Source organism: Rhineura floridana, chromosome 4 (genome assembly GCF_030035675.1).
Source record: "Rhineura floridana isolate rRhiFlo1 chromosome 4, rRhiFlo1.hap2, whole genome shotgun sequence".
In the NCBI taxonomy this organism is placed as follows: domain Eukaryota; kingdom Metazoa; phylum Chordata; class Lepidosauria; order Squamata; family Rhineuridae; genus Rhineura; species Rhineura floridana.
Genome location: NC_084483.1, coordinates 117,699,443 through 117,714,850, shown reverse-complemented (window position 1 = coordinate 117,714,850; position 15,408 = coordinate 117,699,443). Strand labels below are relative to the sequence as shown.

The 15,408-nt window shown below is 45.4% G+C and overlaps 1 protein-coding gene across 10 annotated transcripts in view; it reads left to right on the top strand.

The window, feature by feature from the left end:
* The window catches only part of SYNE1 (spectrin repeat containing nuclear envelope protein 1), a 598,390-nt gene that overhangs the window by 350,603 nt on the left and 232,379 nt on the right, over window positions 1-15,408 (top strand). For all 10 annotated transcript variants that reach the window (XM_061624165.1, XM_061624156.1, XM_061624155.1 and 7 more), the window contains 5 exons: window positions 354-572; window positions 8,781-9,043; window positions 9,388-9,553; window positions 11,285-11,440; window positions 12,121-12,273. In XM_061624165.1, the coding sequence (XP_061480149.1) occupies window positions 354-572; window positions 8,781-9,043; window positions 9,388-9,553; window positions 11,285-11,440; window positions 12,121-12,273 (957 nt within the window). The remainder of the gene's footprint in view (window positions 1-353; window positions 573-8,780; window positions 9,044-9,387; window positions 9,554-11,284; window positions 11,441-12,120; window positions 12,274-15,408) is intronic.

The window sequence follows — 15,408 nt, the reverse complement described above, 5'->3', positions numbered from 1 at the left end:
AAGTTCAAAATCACCTTTCTTGAGGAGGTGCAGCCATGCAGTCTTCTCAGCCAGCTAGCTGTTCTCTAACTACAATTTTAAAATTACAAGTGCCCTTCAGAACTGTATTTAAGTGAAGGAGCCTGTGGTGGGCTTACATCTACCTTTATTTTCTTACATCCTTTTCTGTTTATAGTCAAAACTATGTAAGAACATAAGAATTATCCTTCAAAGTAAAAACTTTATATTTTTCCACAGAAGGGTAGCTTGTTTAGTCTGTTGTAGCAAAAACAACTTTGCTGGCACTTTAACAACTAAAATTAAAAATATTATGGCATATGGTTTCATACAACTTGTTTCCTTTGCTTTCTCAGTCACTAGCTTCTATAGTAAACTCTTTCCATGAGAAGATCACTTCATTGGAGGAAAAGGCATGCCATCTGGAGAAAATAGGCAATGATGCCAGCAAGGCAACAATAAGTAGGTCCATGACAACAGTTTGGCAGCGATGGACAAGGCTCCGAAGTGTTGCCCAAGAGCAAGAGAGGATTTTGGAAGAATCAGTGGAGAAATGGAATGTATTTAACGATAAGGTATAAAAATCAAGGTTATTCAGTATCTGTAACTATTCACTACTGACCATTCTGTGCATGTATATTTTACATTTATAATGTCAACATTCAAATATTAAAATGAAGGGCTTATGCCACATCCTGAGTCCATTTGGCTGAGTCCTGTAGCCCTCCATCCTGACAGCTGATACGTCAGGAAAAGGGGTGGTGGAAGGAAACATACATTTTCCATAGGAGGAATGCCATCATGTGGGTTATAGCTCCACCTATCGTCCGAAGGCAAGAATGTTTTTGAAGTCAAGACTAGGGGCGTCAGGCCCCTCCCAGTCTCCAGTTCATTCTTGCCTTCGTCCATGCAAGATATATAGCTAGCATCTAGATAAGTGTTTGTGTATTGTGTGACAGAGTGTGAAGTCTTTGTGTGTGTATTTCACGTTGTTCTCTTCCCTCTGTTTTGCCTCTCCCTACTGTTTGTGTGCTATTCCTGGGGAATTTCCTTGGGGAGGTTCTCCCTTTCCCGGGTGGTTTTTCCCTTCCCAGGACAACGCCTGACGGCGCTGTAGAGAGACCGCAGCTGCGGTTCTCTCTCCCTCAGCGGCGGACGCAGTGCTAATCAGGGGCTTGTGGCTGCAGCTTCCTGGTCTGCTCCCCTCATTTTTTCGTGCCGCTTTGGCTTGCCTCCTCCACAAGGAGCCTGCGGCTGCGGCTCCTTTTGCCTTCCCGGTTACTGCCACGGCAACTTTATCGAGGTGGCCCCAGAGCCTGCAGCTGCGGCTCTGTTTCTCACTGTTCGGTGTTTTAGTCAGACTACGCAGACTTTAGGAGCTTGCGGCTGCAGCTCCGTTCCTAACGGCGCTTCTGGGACACCGCGGCTGCGGCTCTCTCCTCCTTCGCAGGCAAACTGAGAATTAACTAGAGCTTGCGGCTGCCGCTCTCTCTTTTTTGCCGCCTATTTTTGCGGCCGCTCCAGAGCCGGCAGCTGCGGCTCTGTATAGGGTCCCTCTCTGGTTGGGCTGTTCCCGGCTCGTTCTGCGGCATTATTAAGTCTCGCCGCAAATTTCTTGGAGCCTGCGGCTGCGGCTCCCTTTTCCCCTAGTTTGCTGAGCCGCGTTCGTTTTTCTCAGGCCGTGCTCGAATTCTAGGGCTCCCCTGTGACCGCCATTGCTTCGTTAGTGCCCCAAGCCTCTCTGATTGGCCGGTTTTCCCGCTCTTTTTGCGGGTGCCATTTTGTGTGTCCCTTCTTTCCCGCTCTTTATGTTTAGTCAGTTACAGTGTTGAAAAGGGGGATCTCAATTACAGGAGCTGTGATAGCAGAGACAAGCCTTTTCGTCAGACCCCACAGTGTTATCTACACAGGTTCCTCTATTGAATTTGCTGCTGCTGCTGGTCCTTATGCTATTTTGAATGCTACAACTATCTGAAGTGTAACAAAGGCTGTTGTTCATATCTAAGCTGTGTAGTGTATAAAGACTACCTATACTATACAAAGATATTTGAACTGTGCATTCTGCTTCATCCGTGGCCGTGTACAAAGGCTGTTGATACCATACAAGCTGTTGATCTGTGCATTCTGCCCCATTCGTGGCCATGTACAAAGGCTGTTGATACTATACAAATGCTGTTTGGACTGTGCATTCTGCCCCATCCGTGGCCGTGTACCAAGGCTGTCGATACTATACAAGGCTGTTTGAACTGTACATTCTGCCCCACCCGTGGCCATGTACTTAGCCATCTGCCAGTGCATTCTGCCCCATTCGTGTGCCGTGTACTGAGCCTGTTCGGGTCTGTGCATTCTGCCCCAGTCGTGGCCGTGTACTGATACCCTTTAAATCTATTTATGATGGCAGAACAGCCAGAGGCAATCCAGGCAACCAAGCCAAAGCAACAGCCAGAGACAAACCAGGCAACCAAGCCGAAACCATCTAAGGCGGTCAAGCATAAGCATTCCAAAGTGGTTGCCAAAACTAAACACCTTTCCAGCCACAGCACAACCAAACGGCCCCGCTATGTCTCTGTTCCAGCTCCAGAGGGGTCAACCCATGCACAGTTAACGACTCTCTTTCATTCTCCTGCTGTTTCCTCTGATGAGGAGGACTTTGCTGGTTTCCCTGAACAACCAACGGTTAGCCAACCCGGGGCTTACTCCTCTTCCTTGCCTATGGCGCCGTCCACAATTCCGCCTATACAGGAGCAACCGTCTACATCTCCGGGACTGCAGCTGTCCCATGAGTTCATTTCACAGCTTCAGGGCATGCTGTCGTTCTTCGCTCAGAGGCAGTCACTGTCACAAGCTCCCGCTATTCCTCAACACAGCAGGGACCACTTTGTGCACAAGGAGGTGAACCTATCCTGCTCTCCAAACCCGTTTGACATTGCCAGGGGCAGGTTTGTTGATGACGTCTCTTGTGAGGAGGAATCCCCTTTCTCTCTGCGAGACGAAGGAGACTAATGGAGTGACCATTCGGAACATGAGCAGGATACATCTTATCGTCTCTTTGATGCCTCAGATTACCAGCCCCTTGTGCGCAGAGTGTTGAATACCCTTGGCCTTCAATCCACGCCAACTGCAGCTACCACGCCCGCTATAAAGGGGGCCAGGGTGTTGAAATCCCCTACGCCAACAGAGCACTATCTGCCTGTGCCAGATCCCATTGCTAAACTGGCCAAGGACGAATGGTCTCACCCTTTACAAGCACGCCGATTTAATAACCTTGCGGACAGACTTTATCCTTTGGCTCTGGACTTTACTACCAGACTGGCCGTCCCTGGCATAGACGAGCCAATTTCCAGTTTAGTCTCCAGATCCCTTTTGCCAAGGCAAGGAGATTCTCATTTAAAGGATGCCACTGAGAGGAGACTGGACTTCGCATTACGCAAGATTCATGAGGCCACCGCCTTTTCTATGCGTGCTTCTACATCAGCCTCTCTTTTCGCCAGGGCAGCGATGATGTGGTTGGACGACCTCTTAGAGGATCCTAATCCAGATCCTGTTTCTCTGCGGAGATCACTGATAAAATTGCGCAAGACAGCTGCCTTTGTGGCCGATGCCACCTTGGACGCAAATCAGTTAGGAGCACGCACTATGGCGGCTCAGGTTGTTGCCCGACGGACCCTCTGGCTCCGTCACTGGCAGGCTGACTCTACTGCCAGAGTTAATCTATCACGGGCACCTTATGCTGGATCATTACTTTTCGGTGAGGAAGCACTAAAGGCAGTGCTTGTTGACCCCAAGGACTCTCGAAAACCTGTCTTGGCCACTGTCAGAAACGTCGAGCGCAGACCTTTCAGATGTTTTGCCTCGTATCGCACGTCTCAGCCCTTTCGAGGAACGCGGCCCGGGGGACGAGGCCGTGAGTTCCCAACATATGATTTCCGCTCTTCCAGGGGAGGCTGGAACAGACGTTTCCCGGGCAGAGGTCAGTACCAGGGGCGCAGAGGTTCTTCAGTGTCCTCATACAGGGGAGGGTCTCGCCAGCGCAGACAGTATTAGCGCAATCCCGGTTGGGGGCAGACTACTTATGTTTGGCGAACATTGGCTGCGTCTGACTCAGGTCTCCTGGATCAGAGAACTTTTTTGTTATGGATATGCAATTGAATTTTGGGCAACACCTCCAGACAAGTTTCATCCCTCCCCCTGTCACAGGGCACCTGCCAGACACGGCATCATGCAGACTGCCATACATCACCTCCTGGACATAGCGGCGATAGAGCCAGTTCCTACAACAGAGAGGTCGGAAGGGGTGTACTCCCTCCTATTTGCTGTGCCCAAACGAGATCTGTCATGGAGGGCGGTATTGGACCTCAAGTTCATTAACCGTTTTGTAAAGTATCGCAGGTTCAAAATGGAATCCCTCCACTCCATTACAGCATGCCTGCATGAAGGAGACTTCCTGGCTTCTATCGACCTAAAGGAAGCGTATCTCCATGTGCCTATTTGCATAACCCACAGAAAATTTCTTCGGTTTGCCTTTGGCTCCCAGCATTTTCAATATCGAGCGATGCCGTTCGGGCTCTCGTCTGCCCCGAGAGTATTTACCAAGGTGCTACTCATACTAGTGGCTTACTTCCGGCTTCAAGGGGTCCATATCTACCTCTATCTGGATGATCTTTTAATACGGGCGAGTTCCAGGGAGCTGGCTCATCGCCATTTAACGCTTACGCTCCATGTCTTACAGGCCCACAGCTGGCTAGTCAACTTCGAAAAAAGTCATCTCCAACCAACCCAACGTCTACAGCATCTAGGGGCGATGTTGGACACCCTGCAAGCGTCAGTGTTCCTGTCCCCAGATCGCGTAACTGCTATCACAGACATTGCAAGATCTCTGCTGCACGAAACATCCGCAGACGTCATGCTTCTAGCCAGGGCTCTAGGAATGTTGGTGTCCACCATTCATATTGTTCCATGGGCTCGAGCTCATACTCGCCAGCTACAGTGGGCCTTGCTGCCGTTCCAACACAACATTGCCAGTTCAAACCATCGAGCAATTCCCTTGAGCCCCACACTGCATTTGTCATTCCGCTGGTGGACGAGGATAAAACATCTCACCCAGGGCACTCCGTTCAGAGAACCCCACAGGACTGTCATTACCACAGATGCCAGTCTCCTTGGCTGGGGAGCCCACTGCAACTCTCAGTTCGTTCAAGGGGTTTGGACCGCAGCAGAACAGACTCAGAGCATCAATTGGCTGGAGCTAAAGGCTGTCCACTTTGCTCTGCTCCACTTTCAATCTCTGTTCCCCTTGGACCATGTCCTCATTCGAACCGACAACACGTGTGCGAAATCACATTTAAACAGACAAGGGGGAATGAGGTCGCGTTCCTTGCAGGATCTAGCTTACCTCATCTTCGACTGGGCAGAACAAAATCTACAGTCCTTGAAAGCAGAGCATCTCAGAGGTATTTGGAATGTGACAGCGGACTGGCTCAGCAGACAAGAAGTCTTTCCAGGAGAATGGAAACTTCATCCGACCGTTTTCCATCTTCTCCAGCGTCGATTTGGCCTCTTCTCAGTCGATCTGTTTGCTTCCAGTCACAATTGCCAGCTCCCCAGGTACTTCGCACGATACCTGGACACGACAGCGGAAGCGGTGGATGCTCTGTCAATACCGTGGCCGGATGGCCTATTGTACGCCTTCCCTCCAATATCACTGTTAGCCAGAACCTTGAGGAAGGCGCAGCGCGAGAGGGCACGGCTGGTTCTGATAGCACCATATTGGCCCCGTCGACCGTGGTTCTCGGATCTCCTTGCAGTGTCGGTGACGGATTCTTGGCCACTACCAGTCAGGCCAGACCTCCTATCCCAGGGTTCAGTATGGCATCAGGACCCCAAGTGGCTCAACCTAACAGCGTGGCTTTTGAACGGGGACATTTGAGGTCGGCTGGACTGTCTGACGCTGTTATTGACATTAACTTGGCCTCGAGAAGACCGTCTACCCACCCGTATCTATCAACATACTTGGGTGGCATTTTCCAAGTGGTGTCAGTCCCAACACGTCGATCCTTCACAAGCTACAATTCAACAGGTGCTGCAATACCTTCATAGGGGCCTCACGATGGGACTCAGACCCAACACTTTACGTCGCCATGCATCCACTCTATCCTCCATTCTTTCAGTGTCCTCCACTGGTGCCCCTATTGCCTCACATCCGTTCATCAAACGCTTCCTCAGAGGTACTGCTCTACGACCACTGGTTGTAGCCCATCGTTTTCCCTCATGGAGTTTGTCAAAGGTGCTGCAGGCTTTACAACGCCCTCCTTTTGAGCCCCTCAGGACTGTGCCTTTACGTCTGTTGTCATTCAAGGTCCTGTTCCTGATCGCGATCACTTCTGCGAGATGAGTTTCGGAACTGGGCGCATTGTCTTCTGCCCGCCATCTCTGTGTTTTTCACAAGGACTCTGTTGTGTTGAAAACTGATCCTTCCTTCCGTCCCAAGGTCAACTCAGTTTTCCACTGCAACCAGGACATTGTTCTTCCCTCGTTTTGTCCAAATCCTACCCATCCTCTCGAGAAGGCTTGGCATTCATTGGATGTTCGGAGGGCTCTCAAGATCTACCTGTCCAGGACCCAGGAGATGCGACGAACGGAGTCTCTATTTGTATCCTTTCATCCAAGGTCTATGGGGCATAAAGTAACTAATTCCACCTTAGCCCACTGGTTGCGTGCATGTATTACCTTAGCTTATGAGTCACTTAAGCTTCCAGTTCCAGCTAGTATAACAGTTCACTCCACTAGGTCAGCGGCCGGTACGGCTGCTTTCGCTACCAACGCGCCTGTTGCCGATATTTGCAGAGATGCTGTGTGGTCTACTCCACACTCATTTATAAGGCATTATAAAATAGACCGTTATGCCTCTGCCGATGCCTCCTTTGGCAGACGAGTTTTGCAACAGGTTCTTAATGATGTTTAGGATGTGGGTGGTCCCTCCCTGTTATGGGCTGCTTTGGTACATCCCGCATGATGGCATTCCTCCTATGGAAAATGGACCATTGGTCTCACCTGAAGGGTGATTTTCATAAGAGGAATGCCATCACGACCCTCCCAGTTGGAGGATACCTAGATATTTATCTGGGGTTTTATTAGATACTTCTGTTACGCTATTATATTTAGATTTACTAGTGAAGTCAAGACTACTATTACTGTTATATCGCTAAGTTTTAGAATTATATTATTATGAATATTGCTATTGTGTTATGTTATTGCTGGTAGGCCTGTTGGCCCTTTTTTCCTGCATTTTTAGATATGTCTCTGGACTCGCTGCGAATGAACTGGAGACTGGGAGGGGCCTGACGCCCCTAGTCTTGACTTCAAAAACATTCTTGCCTTCGGACGATAGGTCGAGCTATAACCCACATGATGGCATTCCTCCTATGAAAATCACCCTTCAGGTGAGACCAATGGTCCATTTTGTTTCCTTCTGCTGCACCCTGCAAATGTAGCCAGCGTCCTCCCCTCCCAGTGGCTCCTGAACAGAGGTTGGATGTGGCGGACCCTTCTACTGGTTCCATTTCCACCAGCTTCCATTGAGTTGGATTACGCCCTAATTTTATTAATAATACATTTACTGTAACCTAATTGTAGAAGTGCATGAGTAGCAAACTACTACAGACTTTAGTAGAGTGTTTACTATTGATATTTCTTTGCAAACTTGGTGTTATACTAAAAAGCAGTATATTACCAAGAGCATATGTGTTGTCATGTTTGTATCCCATCCCACTCTATGTTTATCCATGGTTCCATGTGCATCATTTCTATTTTGGATTGTCCTGCCTTTCTGTCCAAAGAAAAATAGCCGTGACTTTAGAATCAGCTAGGTCAAAAGTGATACAAATCCTTAACACTTTAACTTGAAAGTAAGTGACAAGTATCATAAAGAGGAGGCCACACAGACAACAACAAATTTAATGTAAAGCAGTTTATGTAGGGAACAAATCATGCATCAGGTTAAAACTTGTAATGCAAAACTGAAACTGAAAAGGACACTGCCTAAGAGCTGACTCAGCAGTTCTAGGTATGGCAAGGCAGGAGGGCCAATACACAACAATAAATTCCTTATATTCTTATGGCACTTCCTTTTAAAAATTATGCATAGGTTTCTATCTTACATATCCATGTATCATTTTTTAGTTGCAGGGTGAATGTTGAAGCTAAACTGTTAAAATTAGATATATTAATAATAAACCTGGGCTGAGTCATATGCTGTGTTTTTAGATATATCTGTAAAATAAATTCTATGTTAATATGCACCTTAAAAATATAAAATCTGAATATAACAAGTGTGTGTATCATATAGGTACATTCTGCTGAGAGCCAAGTTTACACGCCGCTCCTAACAAAGTACACTTAGTGGCTTCTTGCTGCAGAATGTGTGGAATTGTTGCACTTGAGACTTTCCCTCACTTATTGTAGGAGGGTATAAAAGAGATAGCCTCCCATCATGGTTTGCCACTGTTACCTGGTAAATTAGCATTATTTACCATGGCTAATTTTGATAAGACCTCTCCTCTGCCGTGAAATTCTCAAAAAAATTTTTTTTTGTTTGTTTGTTTGTTTGGAGGACTCCATGAAAGCATAATTAAAAACAATTTGAAAATTCATGCAACATGGGAAAAGAATTCAGAGGCTTTTATAGATATAACTAGTGCTTTAAAATGATTATAAGTTATGACTCACACGTTTTAGGACACTAATAGAGTAGATTTTTAAACTTTTTTTTTATCTCTCTTCTTCAGATGCAAAAAGCAACAGATACTCTTGATCAGTTGCAAGATCGCTTACCAGAAAGCTCAGTAGAAAAGGCCTCAAAGAATGAACTTGTGGATCTTCTGAATTATCAAAGTAATTTCATTCTGGAACTTGAACAACAACTGTCATCTCTGGGTCTGCTCAAGCAGCATGCTTTCAGCATGCTCCGGGATGTAGATGTAGTTTCTGGCTCCCAAGAGCAAATGCCTATCATGCAAGAAATCAAAGCAATGCGAAACAGATGCAATAAGTAAGAAAATAATAATTTTAAACTAAAAATATTTGCTGTGATCCATAACTGCATGTTCTATGATTTTCTCATTGCTGACCATAACAATTAAACTGTACCAGTACCATGATACTGGCTTCCAGCACCATAGGTGATAGTGTAATCTTGCCAATTAATTATAACACCCCTAATAATAATATATCTGTTCTGTTTAAAATATAAAATGGATTTGTCCATTGCTATGCTATTACATTTTTTAAATTATTCTGTAAAATAAACAAAATGATGAATATTCTCCAGAGTTTTGACAAATGTATGGATAAATATATTAAGTATTACTCTACTCTATTGTTTGTGTTTTTAAGCATGCAACAAAAGGTGAAAAGAAGTGGGAAAGTGGTTAAACAAGAACTTAAAGAGCGAGAAGAAGTTGAAAGACAAATTAATAAAGTGAAGTCTTGGATTCAGGAAGCCAGGGAATATTTATTAAATCCTACAATAGGAGTAGATTCTGAACTTGAGGAATTGCAGGTATGTCAACCTTATACCCAGCACCAGTGGGATCCTCTTAAGTATTTCTGTAGATATCTGTTGCCCTGTTCAAACCATGAAAGCATTCTTTTAAAATGTACTCCAGAATCCTTTGCAACAAACCAAGGCTGCACAACAGACAGAACATTCAGTATTCAAAGGATTCCTGTAGGATATGAAGTTTGAACTTGACTGATTCAGTCAAATCTCTTGTCCTAATTTGGGGCACCCTACAGATTTAGCATTTCTGACAAATGCCTTTCTACTTTTATGAAAACTTCCAAAAAAGGGGATTCCATAATTTAGCTAAGGAACTTACTACACTGCTGTAATCATACATGAAATGGATCATGTAATATGATGTGTGTCATTAAAAAGAGTTAATATACCTTCTAAATTGACACTATTTACATGCAAAACAAATGTCCAGGCAGTTGTTTATAGGGATGTGCTAGAATTCTGCCTCATTTCAGATTTGGTATTGAATTTTCCATTAATTTTCTTATTCTCAGTCGTTGCAGATCAGATTTTTATGTAGTTGTTTTCACTGCTATTTTTGAAAATGGATTTTTAAAGAAAAATTCTCCTCTAAAATATCAATAATTAGAAAAATAATTTTATAAATATTTCCTTTCAAAATATTGATATTTCCTTCAAAATTTCAATATTAATATCAGCATTTTTGCAAGGAAAAGCAGCATATAGCAGACAAAGAACAAACTCAAATTGATATTAGCCTGTTAGGTCTGCAGAATACTTTTGAACTGGCACCAGCCGACAGATCCCATCCCTGTATACTGACAGACTTGTTTTAACAACTTGAAGCCAGTTTTATAATTTAATCAGAATGAGTTCTCTTGCATTTACTCACCAGATTTTCTAGTTTCATATTTGTGATTGAATCCAATAGAGAAACCGCTGCCAGAAATAGGGGTAAGACAGTGAATTACCTGCAGTCCCAAACATGGATGGATGGATTATACAGTTTGGCAGACAGGTGATAGTAAAGAGCACAAGTAGTAGTCCAGCATCAAGATCTGTAGAGAAGACACAGTACAAGATCTAAGCAATACAAAGGCTAACCAGCAGGGCCAGAGGCTGGGTGACCTGGAATGAAATACTCCTGTAGTGAGATTCTGCTTTGGACCTGCCTGGCTGAAGATCAAGTCTCAGTTAAAGGGGGCGCTGTGTTTCTGATGTGTGTGGTGTGTGGTATGTCTGGTTGGTTTCCTAATGTCACTAAAACTAATGCGTGCAAAAGCAGGATGCCTGGAGCTGAGGAAGTTTCCAAGGAGCCATTACTATCTGAGGATGTTGGAAAGGAAACATTCTTGATAACGGGCTAAGCAAGTACAATACCTTGAGGTTTTTTCTACTCTTCCACACAAGAAAACTCATATGAGGAAAACTCAGTCATTACCTCCCGAGATGGTCAAGGGAGTTGGTTTCACTCATTAGCGTGGTCCTGGACTCTTCCAATGATGCTGAAGTATCTGAGTCCAAGTTGCTCACTATGGGCATACAAAAGTGCCCAGTATTAGCTTAGACTATCTTTGTTGTCAAAATAGACACCAGAGCAGGGGTGGGTGAGACAGATTTGGCATATTGGGGATGAATTAGGTAGAACTGCACCCATTACTTTATAACCATATCAAATGTGAAACTCTAAAACCTATTGGTTTTTCCCCCCTCTTTCTCTCTCTTTCAACAATATCTTCAATATCCTGTTAGTCTCTCCTCAATGAAGCAATTATTCACCGTCAGGCTGTTGAGAAAATGGCTGAACAACTGCAGAATAAATATCTGGGACTTTATACAATTTTACCTTCTGAGCTTTCTCTTCAGTTAGCAGAAGTAGGATTGGCACTTGTAAATATACATGAACAGGTAATATATCAAAGTGAATGCTATGCACATTCCATAAATGCAGTCATGCTAGCATGTAATAGCAAATTGATAAATAAAACCACATACATACATACTCCTCACCCCCCCAACCCCAAAATATGGGCATAATCCCTCACCCCATGGATGCAGCTGTGCATAAAGGAGTGGATCATAATAGTGTTCAATAAAAGGCCTTTTCTCTGTCCCACCTTGGTTAGTCCTTGGCATGACTGTACAGCAGCCATTAGCTGCAACACTTTCCTGTCTGCACCGTCCATATATACATGTAACTGTGCCTTCTTTTCCAGTGATTCTTATACAATGTATTAAGCACACACATTTGCCCAACGGTCAGCAGGGGAGACAGAAGGAGAAAAAAGTTTCTGTTGATCTCTGTAACAAACTCCTCACTTACATTCAGCCATGCCCTCAAGGAGAACACTCCTGTCCCCGTTTTCTAATGGAATAAATACTTGGCTGCAAACATTCATGTCAAAATTCTTGACTGTTAAGTTGCCACAACTTTCTTGCATTTGCACTATAACAAGGACATTCAACAATATATAAATACATAATATAATTACATATTCACACTAATTACACTATAATTGATATATCACAAACCAGCATGCTTAGTTGCTCTTTATTATACTTAGAATGTTTTTTTTTTTTTTTGGCAGATTCAAGCTAAAGAAAAAGAAGCTCAGCAGAGCAAGACATTGAATCAAGACTTTGATCAGAAAATTCAAGGAATAGCAAAAGAGCTTGATTCAATTTTTTTAAAACTGAAGGAGAAGACAAATAACATAACGGAAGCTAAAATGGATCAAAAAGTATGTACGATTTTTTTGTACAGCTTCTTTCCCTATTTAAGAATTTTGTTGTTGTGTGCCTTTAAGTCTATTATGACTTATGGCGACCCTATGAATCGGTGACCTCCAAGAGCATCTGTCGTGAACTACCCTGTTCAGATCTTGCAAGTTCAGGTCTGTGGCTTCCTTTATGGAATCAATCCATCTCTTGTTTGGTCTCCCTCTTTTTCTACTCCCTGCTGTTTTTCCCAGCCTTATTGTCTTTTCTAGTGAATCCTGTCTTCTCATGATGTGTCCAAAGTATCATAACCTCAGTTTCGTCATTTCAGCTTCTAGTGATAGTTCTGGTTTAATTTGTTCTAACACCCAATTATTATTTTCTTTTGCAGTCCATGGTATGCGCAAAGCTCTCCTCCAACACCACATTTCAAATCAGTTGATTTTTCTCTTATCCACTTATTTCACTGTCCAACTTTCATATCCATACATAGTGATAGGGAATACCATGGTCTGAATGATCCAGACTTTAGTGTTCAATGATACATCTTTGCATTTGAGGACCTTTTCTAGTTCTCTCATAGCTGCCCTCCCCAGTCCTAGCCTTCTGATTTCTTGACTATTGTCTCCATTTTCCTCAGGTGCTCCGACATCACGCGGGATATAGCGCCATCTAGCGTCCGAAGGCAAGAATGGATCGAAGTCAAGACCTGGGGCATCAAGCCCCTCCCACTCCAGTTCATTCTTGCCTTCGTTCATTCGAGGCGTTTGGATCTGCTAGCGTAGCTAAGTTGGAGTGTGTGGGACTGTACAATTTTCTTCTTGTTTCCTGTCTCCCTCACCCTCCATTTTTATATTTGGGACGTTATTTTGGGGGGGGGGATTTTATTTTTAACTCATTTTTGCCTCCCCCTTTTAGTCCCTTCATTGGGGAATCTGGTGGCTGCCGTTTTCCCTTTTGGCTCCCGGCTCTCAGAGACGAGCCTTCCCTGAGAGCCACGGCTGTGGCTCTCTCTCTTCAGCCCTTTTTTTCCTGTTTTTTCTTCATCAGTCTCCCCTCCACAGGCGACGACCGATTTTGTTGGGCTCACCTTTCCTTTGGGACGAGCCTTCCCGAGAGCCGCGGCTGCGGCTCTCTCTTCAGCCCTTGCTGACGCCTTGCCTTGCCGACGCCTCCTCCACACGGCGGCTGTCTTTTATTGTTTTTTCCCTCGCTGGGAGCCATGGCTGCAGCTCCTTTATCAACTGCTTTTCTGCGGGGGCTGCTATTGGGCTGCGGCAAAAGGCGGCTGCCTCCCTTAGCAAGTGGCGGTTGGAGCTCGCCTTTGCGGTTCCTCTGCTGGCATTTCTCTGCCTAGAGGCTCTTCAGGTGGCAGTGGGAGGACCCCCCTGGCTCTTTTCGCGGCCATAACTGTAAAACGCGTCATACACGGCGCTTAGAGCTCACACTTGCTCCTCCTTCCCTAACTGTCTGCCTGACTCCTACCATGGCCATTATAGACCTTCTGGAGCACTAGGAACCCTTGCCTGCCCGCCATTGTTCCTTCTTCCCCGCCGCCATTTTGTTGCTGGGTGCTCAGAATGGCAGATCAACACTCAGATACACATTTGGCAGTGGCAAAGAGACCCTACAAGTCCTTGCATCATAAGTCTACCAATCAAAAAATGTCCAGGCTGTACTCCAAGGCCATGGCTATAACTAAACACCTGTCTAGCCACAGTGCTACTAAGCGCACACGTTATGTTTTGGTGCCACATTCTGAGGCTGCTAACCAAGAACAATTGACAGCACTCTTTCACTCTCCAGCTGGGTCATCTGAGGATGACTTTGAGGGTTTTCCTGACCAGCCTGGGGTCTGCCACTCTCAATCCAGCCTGCTGCTCCAGACCAGTGAGCCCCCTGCTGCTGCTCCTCAACAAGAGCAACCGCCTGCTGGGCCGCTACCAAGACAACTACCGGCCTCTGTACTAGGACTGCAGTTGTCTCCTGAATTCCTGATGCAGTTGAAAGATATGCTAAGCCTCTTATCAGTTCAGTCGCAAGTCCAAACAGCTCCATCGACTCAGCACAGCGAACAGCACCCTTCCTGTGCCCCAGTCCCATGTGGCTGTTCTGAGGGAATACCGCTCCCCTCGCCCAACCCATTTGATGTTGCTAGAGGCAGGATTGGAGATGACATCCCTGGGTTGGAGGATCCAGACTATTGTCTTCAGGCCGAAGGGGATGAGTGGAGTGACGAGGCAGACTTCGAGGAGGACACCTCAATCCTGATAAGACTGAGATGCTGTTGGTGGATGGTTTTTCCAATCAGATGGTGGATACATATCCTGTCCTGGATGGGGTTACACTCCCCCTAAAGGAACAGGTTCGTAGTCTGGGAGTTGTTCTAGACTCTTCCCTGTCACTTGAGGCTCATGTAGCCTCGGTGGCACGGAATGCGTTCTACCAACTTCGATTGGTAGCCCAGCTGTGTCCCTACCTGAGTAAGGAGGATCTTACATCAGTAGTACATACACTGGTAACCTCATGTTTGGATTACTGTAATGCGTTCTATGTGGGGCTACCTCTGAAGACGGTTCGGAAGCTACAGCTGGTGCAAAATGCGGCGGCCAGACTGCTAACAAGAACGAAGCGGTCTGACCATATAACACCTGTTTTGGCCCGCTTGCACTGGCTTCCAATACGCTTCCGGGCCAAATTCAAAGTGTTGGTATTAACCTATAAAGCCTTATACGGCGCGGGACCTCAATATCTGTCGGAACGCCTCTCCCGCTATGAACCGGCTCGTACACTACGGTCTGCTACGAAGGCCCTCCTCCGGGTCCCGACTCATAGGGAGGCCCGGAGGGCAGTGACAAGATCAAGGGTCTTCTCAGTGGTGGCCCCCGAACTATGGAATAGTCTCCCCGAGGAGGTTCGCCTGGCGCCGACACTATCATCCTTTCGGCGCCAGGTTAAAACCTTTCTCTACTCCGAGGCATTTTAATTTTTTGTTAATGATTGTAATGTTTGTAATTTGATTTTAGCCTTTGCTGTTTTTAGATTGTGAAATTTGATTTTAGACTGATGTTTTTGTATTATATTGTATTTTATTGTATCTATGTTCACCGCCCAGAGAGCTATTGCTAGTCGGGCGGTATATAAGTTTTAAAAATAAA